The sequence below is a fragment of the Fundulus heteroclitus genome, unplaced genomic scaffold (assembly GCF_011125445.2).
Source record: "Fundulus heteroclitus isolate FHET01 unplaced genomic scaffold, MU-UCD_Fhet_4.1 scaffold_164, whole genome shotgun sequence".
Taxonomy (NCBI): Eukaryota; Metazoa; Chordata; class Actinopteri; order Cyprinodontiformes; family Fundulidae; genus Fundulus; species Fundulus heteroclitus.
The window spans coordinates 282233-301151 of record NW_023396576.1 but is presented as its reverse complement, the minus strand read 5'-3'; the positions used below and the strand labels follow the sequence as shown (position 1 = coordinate 301151).

The window sequence follows — 18919 nt, the reverse complement described above, 5'->3', positions numbered from 1 at the left end:
TAGATCATTTTAATTCAGGGAGCTCCTCGCTGCAGCAGGTGATCTTAAATCGGTGATATATTCAGACATTTTGGGGTTAAAGATCAGCCCCACACAGACCAACATCACAGATTCATTTCTCTTCCCATTACTTAACGCATGTACAGAAGATTAAGTCATTTAATAAAAGTTTGATTATCTCTCTCCTCAGATGACTCGCTTGTGTTCATTAACGCTAATTCGATGTGATGATACTGTGCTGCTGAGTCGGTAATGCAATGTGACGGTAGTGCTGGTGAATGCGGAGGGGGTTAGTTCCTCCTCTTGGTTCTCTGCTGATGAGGATTGGGCACGTCAATCCCTAACCTGACTGCATCCGAGACATAAAAAGGCCTATCGCACTTATTATGCAACTAAAGCGCATTAATTCCCCCACCTAGTGACAGAGCGAGGAGGGAAGAATCTGCATCAGACTAATGTTCTCTAAATTTCCAGATAATGGTCTCTTTCGGTGGCTGGAAAGTGCTGGAGGCTCTCTGCGTAATCCCTATTAGCATTTTTATGGAAAGTTGCGAGGTTTGTCATTTTGAATGGGCACAGAGGGCACAGACAATCCATAGCTGCCTTTGGTTTGTCACGATAAGCTGCCGTTCAGCTCTCAGCAGCTCCACGGCAGTTCACACACCGACACAATGCTTTCAGTCTCGTCATCTCTCAGTAAATTACAGGTTTCTCTGCGTGTGATGAAATGGTCTGTCAGCACTTCTCTGAAGAGATGTTTTATTTTTTAAGCTTTGCAAGAAAATGTTTGCATTAAGTCGCTGTATGGCGGTGGAAAAGAGTTGTACCAATATTATTATAATACTCAGAAATATCGGCAACATTCGCAGACATTCGCTGGCTTAACCCAAAGTAAATGACTACCATTTGCAACATTTAAAAAAAATAATTAATTTAATATTAGACAAGAAAATATTCTTTTTAAAAAAAAAAAAAAAAAACCTGGTTGAGTCAAGTTGATCTGAATTGCAACATTTATGCAATTTTAATTGAACTTCATTGATCTCACATGGAGAAATTCACTTCTACTCTTAACCCATCATCCTTGGGGTGCCAGATGAGCAGTCTGGGGTTAAGGGTCTTGCTCAGGGACTCAGAGTGGCAGTCTGGGAGTTGAACTCCAAACCTCTGGGACCCATGCGCAATGCTCTAACCACTAGGCCACCACTTCCTAATTAATTAGTCGTATTTCATGCAGTTTAATGTCTCAATGTTCTCTTAAATTAAAGTATAAAAAACATAAACAATTGAAGTAAAACAAAAAATTAAGGAATTTCTTTTAAAGCTAAATGTGTTCTAATCTGAATTGAATTGTTTGACTTAAATAGCAGCTTTTGGCATATAGGATGTCTGAACACGCGTGTCTTTCTATAATATTTGATTCTTTCTGAAGAATCAAATATTCCTCAGAAAGTTCACTCGTAGTTTGCTTTGCTGTAACTCTCCTGTCCAGCTCAATGAATTTGTTACCGAGAAACTTATGCCATAGTTTGGCGTGGGGTCTTATGTTGTTGTAGGATGAACCCCTGACCAACTGGGCGCATACCAGAGTCACCCACCAACCTTGACTCTAGCATAAAAGCCAAAGCCCATCATGTTTCCACGTCCTTGTGTGGACGGCTGATGTTACTTATGAAACCACCCTTTTCCGTACTGTTCGATGTCCAAAATGTACGTTTTTACATTATGGTTCAGTTCATAGCACCATGTTCCAGTTCTCAGTAGCTAAATTGAGATTTTTCATGGCCCATGCAACTTGAGGGCTATTTGGCTGCAAACCGTTCTCTCAAACCTGCAGCTCGTCTTGTCTTTAGAGTTATAGCTGAGATTTCCACACTATGGTCACTATGAAGATGTGCTTGAAGCTATTGTCCTGTGAGCCACCTGTAACTAAAGGTTCTGGCTCTCAGAAACCTGCCTTTTGTTTCTGGTTCGGGTCTTCCACACCTCTTCCTGTAAGAGTTTCCCCCAGTCTTTGGCTGCCTTTTAATGGTGAAGGTGTACAGCACCCCAGTGCATTTTAACACAGCTTTGACCCATACAAAAGGGGACGGGCGTGATCAAAACAAGTTTGCAGCACCAGCTGTTAACAGGCATTTTAACAGGAACTTTTTAGGGCTTTTGGTAAACCTGACCATTTTCTTCAGTTATGGGAATTCACCACTTATATTTCGGCTTTAACTGCTTGAGTTTCAATAAAAACCTGAAAAGGTCAGAGTTTCCTAACACTTTTGACCAGTAATGGACAGTAAATTGTAAAATGTGACCATTACCTAAACTGGCGGAGTCAAATTTAAAACAAACGGTGGAAAAAAATACACTGAAACTATAAACGCTGGCTTTTACAGGAAGGCAGACGTAATCAGTGTTTTCAGCCAACACTTTAAGCCCTGAAGACTTATCGGGAGTTTGTTTCAGAGTCGAAGCAAAAAAGGAAATCAAAGTGAAGAAAGTTGATGCGAGGCTTTATTAGAAAGCCTGAATCCTGATTTAAATTTCTGATCTCTCCTCCTTCCTGTTGAACATGTAGCTCCAACAATAGAAGAGACCTCTGACCCTGAATACAATTCTGGACATTAATGGCTCCTGGCCTCGCCAACTTGATGCATTTTAAGATGACAAATGACGAGCGTCGTGTGGTAATGAAGCACTTTTCTAATCTCTTTGACCTTTTGAAGGCACTGTACAAAGCAAGCCATGTTCACTTAGTCTGTGTAATTGTGGCACCCACTTTCTCCTGCCTAATATTAGATGATATTTGTCTGCTGATGCTTTAAGTGACGCTCTGGATGTAACCAGCGACCTCCTGATTGTTAGGGCAACGTTTTGTCTTATTGAACCAACTTATTCTTCATAGAGCCGATACCCCGGTTCATGTTTACCCAAATCTGCTCCACCTTTGCAAAAATAACAAATGCTGTTAACAAATTCATAATTTTTACTGTGATTCTGTTATCTACCTATTTTTTTGGAAAAAGCTGAAATATTTTTTGGTATTTTTTGGTCCTGTCAAGCTCACTGAGAAAGGGTATTCATGGGAAGCAGCCAAGGGCAGCTTTCTAAATGCTGTGTGAAAATGTTCAAGGTGATTAAACACCTTTTGTATATCGCTGCATTGATTTTTTTTTTCTCCCATGTTGGTCTTTCCATCTAATTGAACATTAACTCATTTAAGTTCAGTTATCGTATTCTGGGATATGGGCATGTCCATCCATGGAGTATCTTTCTTCTCCCTTCCACACACTACGCTGATACTTGAGAGGCTGATAGTCAGGAATGAGATGAGCAGCAAGCCTTATCTTGTTCCTGAAGGTATCTGGAAACATTTTATTATCGGTTGGTTTCATGTTCTTGGTTCTCCGGCCAATCTTCTCCATCTCCAGGGTCCTTCAGAGCAAGAAGCCGCTCATCCGCGCAAGACGCGGCAGGGGTCAGGATGCCTGAAAGAAGGAAAACGGATGGAGAAACGATAATTGATGCGCTTTTTGCAATTTCTTCTCACTGTTGCTTCTGCCCTGCTTTATCACAGTAGATAATTTTTGCCAACAGCAGCCTGAGAAGGACCACCCATGCCTCTTTTAAACCAAACCAGGCAGATGGTTTAAAGCTGGTGATTAAACTAGGCTATTCTTGGTGAAAAACGCATATTTTTTAATTCAATGTCTGAATGTTTGAGGTTAATCAATCCATCATGAAAGGGATCTTTTTCTAAAGTTGTCCTATTTGACCATTTGTTCTGTCAGGATAACCAGCGTCACACTGGAGGTGGAAAACGGCAATAATTAGACTTCAAACACTCCGTGCGTGCTTTTTTTTTCCTGAATAACCCCGGCCACATGTGGAGCTGCCCTTTTGTTGAAATGTTCTGTAAAAAGTCAACAGGGTACTAAAAGTTCACAAACGGAAAAGAAAATCAACTAATGACAGTCCAATTGGCTGACATTTTCCAAATGGCATAATTTGGCTCATCAGGCTAGAACGCAGGATGTTGCTTTTGATGGTTTATTTTAGTCTCTAAATGTTCAAGGAGCGGGACGTGGAAATGTTTACCGGCAAATAAAATAAGGATGTGTATATTTACTTTTAGCAAATAAATTTGGATCAAAATCAATATTCTTGGGTTGCTTGAAAATACAAATTACTTTTAGCAGCAATTTCTTCTTAACCTGTCAAATGAGGAAAAATACCTAGAGTAGGCAAACTTTGCAGATCTAAGTAAAATGTTTGTGTTGCATTTTGATGTTTGTTTTTTTCCAGCTTGGTAATGAGCAGCATCATGTAATGCAAACAGAATCTGGTTTATTGTTCTTTTACTAGACAGATCATTGATAAGATCCCTTAACACCTTTTAAAAACCCAGCAACGGTTGTGCCATTTTATGCAGTGCTCCTCGTCACATAGCAGTCATTAGATTTTTATTATAATTGTGGAAGCTATTTGGTGTATCTTAGAAGTTTTATTAAGTCTTGAATTCCTGTTTCCTTGGGTTATTAATATGTGTTGACACAAACATATTTTCCATAGCCGTTCTTCAAAATGGGAAAGCAAAGAAAACATACCGTCTTAGTCCTTATCTGATCTTTATAAGTCAGCAAATGGCTACAAGCACATAGCTACTTGCATAAATTTGCTTGTATCTCCAGTCAGAGCAATGACCGAAAAGCACAACATATTTCATGTAAAACCAATCTTAATGTGGGATTTTTACCTACATTAATTAAAAAACCCAAACGTAAACGTTGGACAACCTCTGCAATACTGCAATAAAGTTACATTTAGTTTTGTTTACACTCATTCCTAGAGTTGCTAGCAGGCATGACGTGAATGCCTACATCAAATTAATACATTTCTGGTAGAATACCTATGACTTACACTTCAAGTTTAACTTTATGCAAATTTTACTGCATTTTCTTAACAAATTAAAAATAGTATTCATCAAAAGTGTTGTTACCAATAAGTCGTGGGGTTTAAATTCAAATCTGTTCTTATTTAACCTCATTCTTGCAACCTAATTGTTTTAATTAAGCTTGAAAATGTGCTGTGAATGTTCAGCACAATATCCCAAAATCCCAGGTCTTCCATAGCAAAAAAACAAACAAAACATCTGCATGATTGTCAACATTCAATAGAAATAGATTAGATGCATTTTTCTCATGGATAAACCTTACATACACAAGTGCACTCTCACTAACACCTACAGGTGCTTGGATCCAGGTACTTACAGACTCACTTCCATACAGAAAACCCCTATTATTATCTTCTGCTGTCGCATTATACATGTCGTATTGATTAATACTGTATATTCTTCAGCAACGGTACCAAGGCATTAATTGATTATATCTGTAACACTATCGGCTGGTGGTGCTGTTCTTTTTACATCTGTCTTTGCAGGTGAAGAAGCAGACTGAGGATCATTCTTTCCCTTTTATCTCCTCTATTTTTCACCTTTTCTCCTTTCTTTTTCTCTTCTACATTCTTGTTTTAGTGTGCATATAACATGAACTATTCCCTGCATAAATTTCAATAAAGCTACTTGTATGCATAAATCAAGCGGAGCGCTACGGCAAAAGCGGTAAGGCTCCGCTTGTGAAAGTAAAATCTGTTGTGCTCTTTTTGCCATTAAGACAACAATTCCTATTGCCACACACGGCCCTATTAAAAAACAAAATAAAAAAATAGATTGGATGCAGAGATCCCTAACCTCAGTTAAGGTCGGCATTAGATGTAAAATAACTAACTTTATCACAATGTTTAGCTTTATAGTTAGAGGCGTGTAAGTGATGACAAATCTTTAACTGAGCACATCCACTACAATCTTATCAGTCTTAACAGAGCAATTTTACAAATATTGTAACTTAAATTAAGTGTTCCTGGTGCAAAACAACAAAACAAAACGTATGCTTCATGCTTGCTCAGTATGAGGGATTGCTGCTAAGCCATGGACAACGCAGACGACTGTCCACTGTGGCTCTACGTTTCTTTAGGAGGAGTAAAAGCTGCAGGTCAAGACTTGATGCAACCTACTGAGTTTCCTTAGAGAGGAAGGTTTTTTGACCAATCTGTATAATCTGATTGAATGTTGACTTCGGAAAGTGCCTTGAGATGACATGTCTCATGAATTGGCGCTATATAAAATTAATTGAATTGAAGTTTTGCACACTGCTTGAATACGGTGAGTTTAAAAGTTGCAAAAATTCATGCAAAAAAAAAAAAAAAAGAAAAAAAAAGATGTTTAGTCGTCTCACAGCTCTACTACTCATCGCCGTGTCGGAGGTGTTTAAGAGTTTGTCTCTTGGGAGGGGGGAAAGTGATTTGATCCAGAGATGCCTTCCTGACCAAGAGTGGTTTCCAAGGCAACTGGAAGTGCATATCCCGATCAATGTAAAAGTGTCTTGTTCAGTCACAGCCACACACCCACCAAACTGCTGAAAACAAAGTCCCCGTGTGGACTTTCACAGAGATCTGCGCTGATTCCAAGCCTTAAACGCACAGCTGGACCAGCATCTCCTGCATCCAGCGCCGCGCCATCGGTTTAATGTCGGAGCTCCGCGCGTTGGATCCCCGCTCTTCACCAGGGGGCGGCAGCGTCCCCAGCCTGCAGCCGGAGAGCGTCACAGCGGAGACTCAGCCCATCATGGGAGGCTTATGCGCTCAGTGATCCTCCCCTGGTGGAACACCCTCATAATATTATCCACTCTGGGATTCCTTGTCCTGAAAGATGTCATTTCACGTCCCACCTGCGGTTAGCTGGAGCGCCTTTTTTCCCCCCTCACGCAGCTTGTTGGAATCCACGCGCGTTACACGGAACACTGTGCAAAAACACTCATCATCTCCATCCTGGATGTTTGCGACACGCTTACGTCACAAGACGGAGAATTTGGCTAAAGTTGCTGCTCATTTCCCCCTCATCCCTTTTAATAACCCCCCCAGAGGGAGGGGAGCATGTGTGAATTTCAATGCCGCTTGATGACTCACAAAGTCCGAGCGTGGCAGCATGGGAGGCGGCTCCGGGGAGCATCAGCAGCCTCTGAAGGTCAGTCCACGCTGTTACCATGACGGCGTGGGCCTCCCCCCTGAGAACCTGTTGGTGTTTGCGTGATTTAAGAGTGGGGGGGCTCGCCTCGGGTCGCATGCAGAAGCCACACATATGCACACGCGGGCACCTCCCTCCTCTTCCCCCCTCATCAGCAACACCAAAAGCAGCAGGAGGGAGGCAGAGGTGCACGTCTGCGCCCCGGGGCAGAGCAGCGTCTCCTGGGAGAGTCCTCCCCGCTGACCCGGAGTGTTTAGCGGCAGCAGTGGCCGGAGCTTCGCCCTCCGTGGCTTCCTGCGTTGCGAATCGACTCGCTGCAGATGGATTAGACAGACACTGGCGCTAATTACCCATCTGTCATCTACACTTTTGCTCTAGACTTTAAAACTGCAGCCAAACTCTTTGCGCTGCCATTCATCCGTCGGCCGCAGATCTTTCTGTGGAGTGCGTGCAGGTGCACCGCGCGCAGAGCTGGAGGGAGTGCAGGGGTTCCTCCATATGTGGAGGATCATTCTCATGGCATCATAGGAGGCCCTAAAATGTCAATTATACCTGATGGGTTCAGGAAATATACTGGAGCACCTGAGACATGAATACCTGGGAACCACTGGTGGGGAAAGGGAACATCTTAAACTCACAAACACATTCACTAAGTAATGAATATATCTAAATGTATGTAGCTTTTAGAATACAATATACATTCATTAAAAAGGACAAACGGCAGTTTATAGTCTGGAGTTTTTTAATAAGTAAAAAAAATAAAAACAAACATCAGTTCTTTGGCAGCTTCTAAAATTATTTACAGTAACTCTAATCTCGAGTGTATAAAAAACAAACAAACAAAAAAAAGAACACAATTTCACCCAATCAATTTAAATTAAACCAAAATGACATCGAAATTGGAAAGAAACCTTCGTCTGAGGTGGGCCAAGAATCTGAACACGACCTGTAAGTAAAGTATGTCACAAAAGTTAGCACCACAACCACCCCCCCCCCCCACATGTTTAAAATATTTTATTATACTTTTTCATGGGACTACACTGAATATATCACACTTTAATATAATGTAAAGTAGTGGCAGTAGAGCTTGCATAGCTGTAAATTTGCTGCCACCTGGAAATAATTCACGATGGTCACATTAATGTCTAAAGCGGTGGCAATAAAAGTGGGAACACCCTTAAATTGTGCCCAATTAGCCTTTTTCCCCTCCCTGGTGTCATGTGACTCGTTAGTGTAAATGGGGAGCAGGTGTGTTGAACATGGTGTCTTTGCTCTCACACTCTGGTCACTGGAAGTTCAACATGGCGCCTCGTGTGCGAAGAACATTCTTAGGATCTGACGAAACGAATTCCATAAAGGCTGTAAGAAGATCGCCTACGCCCTGAAAGTGAGCTGCAGCACGGCGGCCGAGACGATGCAGCGGTTTAACAGGACGGGGTTGACCAAAGCAGCAGAGGCCGTGAGCTCAGCGTAAGACCCAGAATTTGTCTTTTGCAAACAGACGTATGGGTGCTGCCAGCATTGCTGCAGAGGTTGAAGTGGTGGGGGTGGGGTGGGCCTGTTGGAGCTCGGACCATACACCACACACGGTAACAAAGAAGGAAGCCTCTTCTAAGGATGATGCACAAATAAACCCGCAAAGTTTGCTGAAGACAAGCACTTAGGAAATGGATTACTGGAACCATGTCCTGCGATCTGATGAGACAAAGATAAACCTATTTGGTTTAGATGGTGTCAATTTAGACCAGATGCCATGCAAGCATGTCGGGTGTGTCTTGCCTTCAGTGAAGCATGGTGGTGGGAGCGTCATGGTTCGGGGCTTCATGAGTGCTGCTGGCTGTGGGGAGCTGCAGAATACCAACATGTACTGTTACGTACTAAAATAGATCCCCTCTCTTTGGGAACGGGACAGTAGACCAACATGATGACGCCAAACACCTCCAAGACGACCACTGACTAAGTGTAAAGGAGCAAGACTGCCCAGGCATGTCTCCATGCCTAAACCCTGCGGCGCATCTGTGGGGCATCCTCAAACCTCCAGCAGCTCTGGTGGAGTGGAATAAGACCCCAGAGGCAACATGTGAAGCTCTTGTGAACTTTAAATCCAAGACACTTAAGGCAGTGCTGGAAAATCATGACCAAATAAACCCCAATCTTGACACTTTGGACAAAGTTTGGACATCTTCACTGAGGCCTGTACTCACTTTATTGCCAGCGGTTTGGACATTAATGGCTGGGCGTCGAGTTGTTTGGAAGTTACACAGTTATAAACGCTGCACGGCTGCTTTGCGTCGGAGAGATGCTGCATCTGTTGGAATGATTGAATCTAAACAGAGAGACACAGCTGTGACTCCGGGACAGTCTTTTAGTACGAGCTCACACACCAGCAGTACGAGCCGGTAAACCGAGGCTTGTTCAGCAACTCAGTGGACTGCTTAATCGTCGTAGTTTGTGGTTTAGATTTCAATTTATATGTAGGGGAATGCTGAATCCACGCGGGCTGCCACTGCATGAAAAGTGAGATTTTCGTCCCCGTAAACTACCGCAGATCTCCCTAATTTTCGGCAGTTAACGACAATTTGCAACCCGCGCTTGTCGCCGTTTTCAGTGCCACAAATTGTCGGAACCGGACTCTGACGTATGTGGAGAGCGATCAGCTGCACTAATGGCCCTAATTAGCACATGAATGCAGCGAACCCGCGCGGCTGGCCAGGTCTGGCTTGAATAACCTACTCAGCATTGGCTGAAACCACTATTTTTAAATAAGTAAAATCGCTCCTGATTGGCAGCAAAACCACACGTGGCCAGGGCAGGCCAGAATGTTCTTACTCAGTATTGGCTGAAACCATTATTTTCAAACTAGTAAAATCACTCGTGATTGGTTGGTTGGTTTTTTTATATATATATATATATATATATATATATATATATATATATATATATATATATATATATATATATATATATATATATATATATATATATATATAATGCTGTATATTCATGTTATCTTATGTAGGCTACTACACTATCATTAGGCTACCTTCAAGGACATGAATGAATTCATACAGGAAATGAACATTTGCCAGAAGATGTTTATGCAAAGAAAGAGCTTTATTAAAACACACACACACACACACACACACACACACACAACTATATACAACGCGAGGATCTTCCCACACATGCGTATCCAAAAAACTATAACTCCGTGAACTGTCCGTGCGCCTCCTCTGGGTTGTAGGCAACTGCTGGCGGCGTTCTTTCCGAGGCAGGTCCGATGTGCAGACGCCTGCTGTGCATGGCTCTGTACTTCGGCGTCGCCTCTAACCGGGACTGCAGCTTCACACAGAGTTCAGAGAGATCCGGCCTACGAAATGACGGCGGTACAATCCATCCAGAGACCCCGCCAACGACGCCATCTTCCTCGTCAGACATGAGGTCGACGGTGGCGGACATCCAGAGTTCCACTTCCTCATCAGCTAGCACGCTCTGCCTCGATTCCTGCAGCTGTAAAAAACAAAACAATGAATCAGTATTATGCGATGGGATGCACTGCGTATGGACACAACACATCTATCAATGCACCTGAAAAATAGTCACCAAATAAAGTCTTACCCTCTTTCTTCTCGCTCGACTCCGAGCTGAATTCTTGGCAGCTTCCGCCCGCATTGAGTTCTCTGGCTGCGTATATCTGAAGCTCCTGCGCAGTGCGTACCGTCTCGTAATACGTCTTACAGGCGGCTGAAAAACAAATAAATGAGAGTGGTATGAATAAAAACCAAACGCAAGTCACAGTAACATTAAAAACAAGGGAGAAACAGTAAAACAAGTCCCTTACACACAATGTCGTCTTTATCAATATAGTGTAAATCGAGGCTTGCAGTTATTGCTCCGAGCAGATAGGAGGTAACTGCCTCATTATGAGGCGTGCTTAGTCTGTGAAAACAAAATGTACAGTTATGATCGGTATCTATCCGTATCTATTTACTTTTATCGCAGAATGAAAGCATATTCTTTAAATCTTACCCTTGCGCCGGTTCATAGCGCCTGCAATTTGTCTCCGAGTTGTGAAGACGGCGTACTGTAAATCACAAAAAATACACCCTTAGCTTTGGGTTATGGCTAGGCTACTTTTAGCTTAGCTAGCAGTCAAATATATTCTTACCGCAAGCTTTTGTGCATCCGTCTTCTCTTGATGGAGTTAGTCTCTCCAGCACAGTTCTTCGACTGCAGAGCCGCCATCTTGTCCTCTATGGACAGCAACCTGGAGTTTACCGAATTCTGCAGTTGAGTGAACCTCTCATTCATGTCGGCAGTATGTTGAGTAAGCTGACGAGACAGTCCACTGATAGCAATCAGCAGTTTCTTCTCGTCAGTCTGCGGACTGGCTGAAAGTTGTGGATCGCGTCCTAGAGGAGTTGAATGCGAGACGTTGTCCAGCATACCAGTAAAATCCAAACACAGTAAAGTCGTCTTCTTCTTCTTCTTCTTCTTCTTCTTCTTTTTCTTCTTCTTTAGGATTTAACGACAGCTTGCATCCATAGTTGTTGCATTACTGCCATCTATTGGATCCTAATATATATCCTTCAAATCCTTATGATCCCAGAATAAAAAAAAACGAAAAATCTTTGTACATCCCTTTTCTATACTTAATAATGCAGATAATGAATCACTACAAATTATTATTTTATTTATATTTGTATCCTCCACCCATTCTAAAGCTAATAATATAGCACATAATTCTACCGCATATATACTAAAATAATTAGATGTTCTTTTTGAAATATTAATTTTTAATTCAGGAATCACTACAGCTACACTAGTTGCTTCATTTTTTGGATTTTTCGAACCATCAGTATAAATTTGCAAATAATCATTATATTTAATCTGTATTTGATTGTAAAATTCTTGGCAGATATCTATTATATTTCTTGTCTTAATATTTAATAATGATCTATCTATATTAATATATTTCCATATCCATGTAGGTCTCAAAGGCCACAATACTGTTGGACTGAATTCTTTGTTATATACATTAAATGTTTTTGCTCTATCATCCCCAATCCATCCAAAACTATTAAATTGACCCTTTCGTCTTTCCCAACAACTTTCTAATACTTTCATAACTGGATGATCTTCATTATGTCCTTTTAAATTTATCCAGTAATTAACCATTATCTGTTGCCTTCTGATACATAATGGCATTTCTCCTGATTCTATTTGTAAAGCACATACTGGAGTTGATTTAACTGCCCCTAAACAAATTCTCAATGCTCTAGCTTGAATAACGTAAATTTTTTTTAACCTACTTAGCTGCTGAACCATATACCACACTCCCATAATCTATTCTTGACCTAATTAGTGACACATACACATTTTTATGCGATTCAAAACTTGCACCCCATGTTAACCCTGCTTTCATTTGAGCGTTGTAATGGAATACTGGGAAAGTTTAATCACAACAATAGGACAATTGAAGTCCAGATTATGAGGCAATTTCAGCAGAGCCAACAGCTTCATATGCCATGGACATGTGAATATGGTGCAGAATTTGCCAGTATTTTAGGAAGACAACTGGTTGGGACTTTGTCATGCAATGACACAGCTGATATGCTTTATGTGAAGCACAGTGTTTTGGTGTCAGCAGAACGAAAGCCAATAGAAGTTTGGGGCTTGCAGGGAACAGACACGTCATACCCAGCATAATTTCTGCCAGTTGAGCGCATTGCTGGGAGATGTGTAGTTAATACATCCTCTGTGCATTTAAGTAAGACCAAAAAAAAGGTCACTGTAGTCATGCCACTATGCACAGTAGTTGAGCTCTAGGAGACTGTGATCTCTGCAGACCTCTCATTCTGATTCTAATGTTTGCATGGAATGCACATTTTACCTTGCTGATTCTGATTCACATTTTACCAACTGATTCTGATTAAAACAAATTTTTGAAATAAATTATTTTGTGTATTTTTTTTACATAACATTTGCCATTGCTAATGGCATACACAGTAATCTAGCATACTTTAATTAAATAAATCAATTCAAGGTAAAATGTAAGAGTCTATATTTAGGTTATATAGAGCCTGATGTATTTGTACCAGAGATTTTCTTACCTTTTAGAGAAATGTCACTTGGGGTAAAACTCCCCCTGCAACCCTGATTTACATTTGTTTAGCTCACAGCATTTTCATTTACATGTTAAAGCCTCCCCTAGAATTAGGAGGAGGGGGGTCATGGGGGGACAACTCCCAAGGTAGGCCCACGTCAATTTCTGACAATTCACGGCAGTTTTCGGTGTTGCCTGCAAATTGCCGTGAACAGCCGTTAACCTGAACTTCCACGACAATCTACAGTGCCGCATAGTGACGAAAATCTCACTTTTCATGCAGTGTGCAGCTTGGATTTTCATTCATCTGAATCGTCTGCCACATTTCGTGACTCTATAAATAACCCACGGCTTTGTGCTCAGTTCGACAAACGCTGCCGAGATCTCAGACTGTTTGATATTCCGCTTGTTCTGTCCTTTTTTTTTTTCTCCTGAAAGGATGCAGCTTCTAGTAAAAAAAAAATAAATTCTACATTATTGTTTTAATTCCTCTCATACGGCGAAGCAGCTGGCAAAGAGGTTGCGGTTCACAGGAAGAGCTGCGTAGAGAAGGGTGGGCAGAGGGAATTTTAATTGATAGATATTTGTAAAAGAGAGGGTGGGCATAAGTATTGACAGGTAATCGACCCTTCACAAATATCTGCACATTAAGAAAAATTAATTGCGAGCTGCCTGAAACTGTGTCATCCACTGCAACAATAAATCAAAAACACTCATTACAACACTGAGCTGCTATCCAATCATATTCAATAAATTTGAATGTTTGTTCCAGCGAGGCTGGTTTTTCAGATTAAAAGTATCTTCTTAATTAAAAGAAGTAATGGCTTGAAAACGTCTGTGTTATTAGGTAATGTTGCGTGTTTCTCCCATTGAAATAAGTCACTGGAGTAAATGGACCTTTCAATAATATCCTGATTTATTCAGTGTGACGGTACAGTTAAGAATTACTTGGTTTATACCCCTGTGTGGACGGATGAAATGAGACATGATTCACTAAGCAGACCGAGCCTCCTCCAATCACCGGTGGAGGAAAAGCTCTAGAATCAGAGTGTGAAATACAGGGGGGTCTGGGGGGGCTCGACCACCCCGATTAACCCATGAGACCCCCTGAAATCCTCAAAAGCAAAATTTAAAGTGGGTCTTAAATTGTGTCAAAAAAAATTAAAAATGAAATATTTGTTGTCACTAATGGTCACAAAAATTTTTTTAAGCTCAACATGTCCAGTATTTAAAATTCAAAACATTTATTCACAAATATCAGAATTAGAATCAGACATACTTTAATGATCCCAGGGGGAAATATGTTCTTTTTTATGGCAAGTGGAGTCAGCCAATCCTATTCGCGGATGCAAATTAGGCATGTGCGCGCCAAACAGAAGAATAACATAACGTTGACAACAATTAATACTAAAAATGTTGAAATTTTAGTATTAGGAACTGATCTTATCTGTTGTGCCTGTGCACTTTATCTGTTTCACTGTTGGTGAATGAGAAACGTCCTCTCAAGTCCTTGTATGTCTGGTGAATGTGAAGAATTGACATTAAAGCTAACTTTGACTTTGACATTGTAATGTTATAGGCCTACTGCATATTGAGAAAATTTACATCGGTATTGCGCAACAATCGGGAGATGGGGACCCCCCCAAATATTGACAGGTATTTCGCACACTGTCTAGAATCATTGTTGGACTTAACCCCATTTCCAAATCTGTGCCCATCCATCCATCCATTTTCCAAACCGCTTATCCCTCATGGGGTCGCGGGGTTGCCGGTGCCTATCTCCAGCGTTCACTGGGCGAGAGGCGGGGTACACCCTGGACAGGTCGCCAGTCTGTCGCAGGGCAACACAGAGAGACAAACAGGACAAACAACCATTCACACACACTCACACCTAAGGACAGTTTAGGGAAGCCAATTAACCTGACAGTCATGTTTTTGGACTGTGGGAGGAAGCCGGAGTACCCGGAGAGAACCCACGCATGCACAGAGAGAACATGCAAACTCCATGCAGAAAGACCCAGGGTGTACTCGAACCCAGGACCTTCTTGCTGCAAGGCAACAGTGCTACCCACTGCGCAGCCCAAATCTGTGCCCAGTTTGGCCAAATACCTCCATAAGGCTTCGATTCACATGGAAATATTCAAGAGGGCTGAGATGTTTATGCAGACCGAGCCTTCATAACATCTATGTAAGCACTTAGCTGACAGCCAAAGCTGCAGAGATGACTAATGAGCTGGACTGTGGTTGCAGCTCCAGATGCTGCTTCCGTAAACATTGATTATGGCCACATAAAGAAACCGAAGGATCGCATATGGAGCAGTTAATAAACATTCTGCGGAGTAATCAACATTTCTTGTCAAGAATGCAGATTTGTGGCTCAAAATGACTTTTTCCCCACCGTCATGGAGATTTCTGCTCGTCTTGAGAGAAACGTGTCTTTGACCTCATTGCTCGCGGAGGGACGTGGCATTTTGATGGAAAAATCTCCAACCCCGCTGCTGGGGAGCGACACGAGCGCACCTTTCTAAATCACAACAAGGTGCCGTTCACAGCCTCGGGTGAGCCTCAGGAGCTCAGTCGCTGGGATGTGTCGGCGGTTTGGTGGCCTGGGGAAGCTTGCAGAGAAACTACAATGACAGGAACATTTGCAAGGTAAAAATAGATTATTTACTGAATATAAACCAGAGCCTGCAACAAAAGCATAAATAATTCAGCGCTTAACTCTGCCAGAGGAAAAACGTCGTTTTCATCTAATGATGAACTCCAAGTTGTTCATTCTTTCGAAAGAAAAACAAAGCTTGTTGATAGTTATTGATGGTATTCACCTATTGATTTTCCCTCTAAACTCCTCCTTGAATGAAATATAACACGTGCTTCTCCTCCTATCCGCTTTGCTCTGTCCCGTTTTCCAAGCTCTCGCCGCTTCACTGGACCGTCAGACGCTGACATTCAGACGCGCTACTCTGAGAGGGCCTCCCTGTAGCATCTCGGGCTGCTGACACACGGATGAAAAGGTCACTCTCCACGTGGCTCCTGCCCGTGGCCCCGCACTAGCAGGAATCCTCCACCAGGCGCGCGTATGGCGGTGTGGATGCAGGCGAACGCTGCAACCAGCTGGTGGGACGTGGCCTTCAGGAATCCGTGAACGATGTTGACCTTTGGCGTTAAAAAGAGCCGAGCTCAGCGCTTGGACCGACACGGTTATTTCTATCTCGTCTCCCCTAATGACTGCTTGCCCATGAAGATCGTTTTACCCTCCAAGCGTCCCGAATGACGGGGGTAATCTTCCAGGCAAATCTGATGTTAAAATCTGACTTTTTTTTTTTTTTTTTTTTTTTTTTTTACAAAAGATTAGCAGCGTGCTTCACAATGGAAAGGTCATCTCGGCTGGAAGGAAGGACACTCAGAGGGAGCAAGAAAAAGAAAAAAAAAGGAGCTGAATATTTTGTGTTTTCATTTACATAATGGCTGGTTGTGAGGCGGGATATTGCGGGAAATGTTGGGGAAAAAAAAGAAGCAGTGGTGTTGATGGTCTTGAAACTCCTCTCCAAAGCCATTAGTGATTAGATAAAGAGTGTAGATGGATTTGTAATGATGCTCTCTCCCATGTTCTCCGGCTTTATCTCTCGCCTCGGCTACAGTAGATAAAAGGCAGCAGGAGGCCCTCGCAGCCTTTGTTGTGAATGTTATTTCGCTGTTATGGACTCTGTATGGCTACTCCACCACCTGCTGAGCCACCTGTCTGCTTTAAACACTGATTATTGGTAAGAAAGATGAAGCGGAGTAACACAGGCTACGATGTGATGATGCATTAATGCATTTTAGACACCGCCGTCAGCAGCACGTTGTTGACAGACATGCATGCAATTATTCAGAGGCTCAAAGTCACCCAACTAGCCTAGTTTTTAGCAGGCCTTTTGACTTAATTAAGTGCATTTCATTTCAATGAACTTCTAGCTTTGCATAGTTTAATAATGTGGTTTGGACAACTTAGGATTCTGGAAAAATCCTATGGAAAACCATCCATTATATCAGCCCAAGCACCTCCTACCAACTATCCAGCATGGTGTTGGAGGAGTAATGGTTTGGGCCTGTATGGCTGTCTCAAGGCCTCAGTATCTCCCGGTCATCAACTGCTTTGCATACTTTAAGTAACCAACGTTAAATGTGATGTCGTCTGTCTGTTGGGACAAACTGGGTCATCAACAAGATAATGATCCGAAACCGCAGCAAATGCACAACAGAATGGCTTAAAAAGAAAAGAATCAAGATTTTTTTCTTCTTTGGTACAACATTGCAGCAATAATTTTAAATATTACCCTCCTATATTGAATATTAACCATTTTTGTAATAAAATATGTTCCCAAATGTATTTACTTTTTGGTCTAGAAGATTTAATTTTGCTTTTTGCATGTTTGCTCTTTATTCTTTCTATTTTGACTATTAAATGCATATTTATTTGTAGGTATTTTAAATTGTGTTATCTTTTACTATGCTGCACCAAAATATACATTTTTTTTTTTTTACAATAGTATTCCATTTGGCATCACTCGCCAGTCACTGCAGGCAACTTGCATCAATAACTCTGTCACAGGTTCACCAGTTTCTCTTCCTTGGATCATTTAAGGAAATGTGCCTCCATTAAAAAAAAAAATCAATTTAAATAAAAAAAACTGTATCTGTAATTGTTACATTCAATAAATTTGAATATTATTTAAAAGTTCATTATTTCAGTGATTAAGTTAATTAAGGCAAAAACATTATATAGATTGACACAGGCTGATGTTTAAAGCCTTCAACCTACAGCAAAAAAATTATTCATTATTATTATCATAAAACACAGCATGTAAGATGCATCAGACCAATATAAAAAGCAACATTTTAATGAATAGTATGTTTAATACCATGTTAAAGGTAGGTTTTTCCCAAAAGGTACTTTTAACCTGACAAACAAGCCTCTTAGAAATACATATTCTAATTTATTGAATAAGACTATGTTCTTGTATTCAAATCAGAGTTTGGTAATAACATTATTGCTCTTTGTTGATGAAACCCTTGGGATACCTTCCGGTTTGTCAATAACAGAAACTCTGATGTCTAACCATGTCATTGTTTCACTCCCCGTCCAAATAAATAAATAAATAAATAAATAAATAAATAAATAAAATTAATTAATCCAAGTTTAATTGGAAAACATTTATTGAAATAAATCTAACTTGCAAAAATAGGTATACAATGACAAGCTGTTATGGTTATGGAATCTACAATGTGTGAAATTGTCAGCGTTTCAGTAATTTTATTTGGTTGTGCTTTAAGACCAAACCATGAAGGAGTAGTTGTGGTATTTCCTCTTTCATTTGTCTGAAAAGCATTCTTTTTCTTCAGCCGTCATGCAGAAAAGCATTTCGGGATTTTTTTTTGAAAACAAACTTCTGTTTTTTTTTTTTTTTTTTTTTTTCCACTTGGCACTAACATTAGTGCCAGGTGAAAGGTGTCTTTTCCCCGCAGCCTCAGTCAGCGGCTTCAAAAAACTGATTAGCTGCACCTGTTAATTAGCACTTCCGGCCAGCAGCAGGTGTGTTCCGGACCTTCAATGCACTTTAACAGGAGGCTGAGCACGCAGGTAAGACGGAAACAACGTTCTGAACTTTTGTCTCTGAAAGAAGCAACAAAAATATATGAAATGAGGTTCTTTGGGTCATTATTTGTTATCTGATGAATATGATGGTTGCAGCGCTGAT

The 18919-nt window shown here is 41.2% G+C and overlaps 1 protein-coding gene and 1 long non-coding RNA gene across 2 annotated transcripts; both read right to left on the bottom strand.

Moving 5' to 3' along the window:
• Positions 1 to 10184: 10184 nt before the first annotated feature.
• On the bottom strand, positions 10185 to 10774 carry LOC118558847 (uncharacterized protein C14orf93-like). Its single transcript, XM_036129406.1, has 2 exons — positions 10691 to 10774; positions 10185 to 10582 (listed from the first exon to the last, which is right to left on the bottom strand). Exons 1-2 carry the CDS (start codon positions 10742 to 10744, stop codon positions 10274 to 10276), a joined length of 363 nt encoding a protein of 120 aa, XP_035985299.1. The 5' UTR covers positions 10745 to 10774; the 3' UTR covers positions 10185 to 10273.
• Positions 10775 to 10783: 9 nt separating this feature from the next.
• On the bottom strand, positions 10784 to 11707 carry LOC118558846. Its single transcript, XR_004928512.1, has 4 exons — positions 11241 to 11707; positions 11102 to 11156; positions 10914 to 11011; positions 10784 to 10816 (listed from the first exon to the last, which is right to left on the bottom strand). It is a non-coding gene; the product is annotated as an uncharacterized LOC118558846 (long non-coding RNA).
• Between the last annotated feature and the right edge of the window lie 7212 nt (positions 11708 to 18919).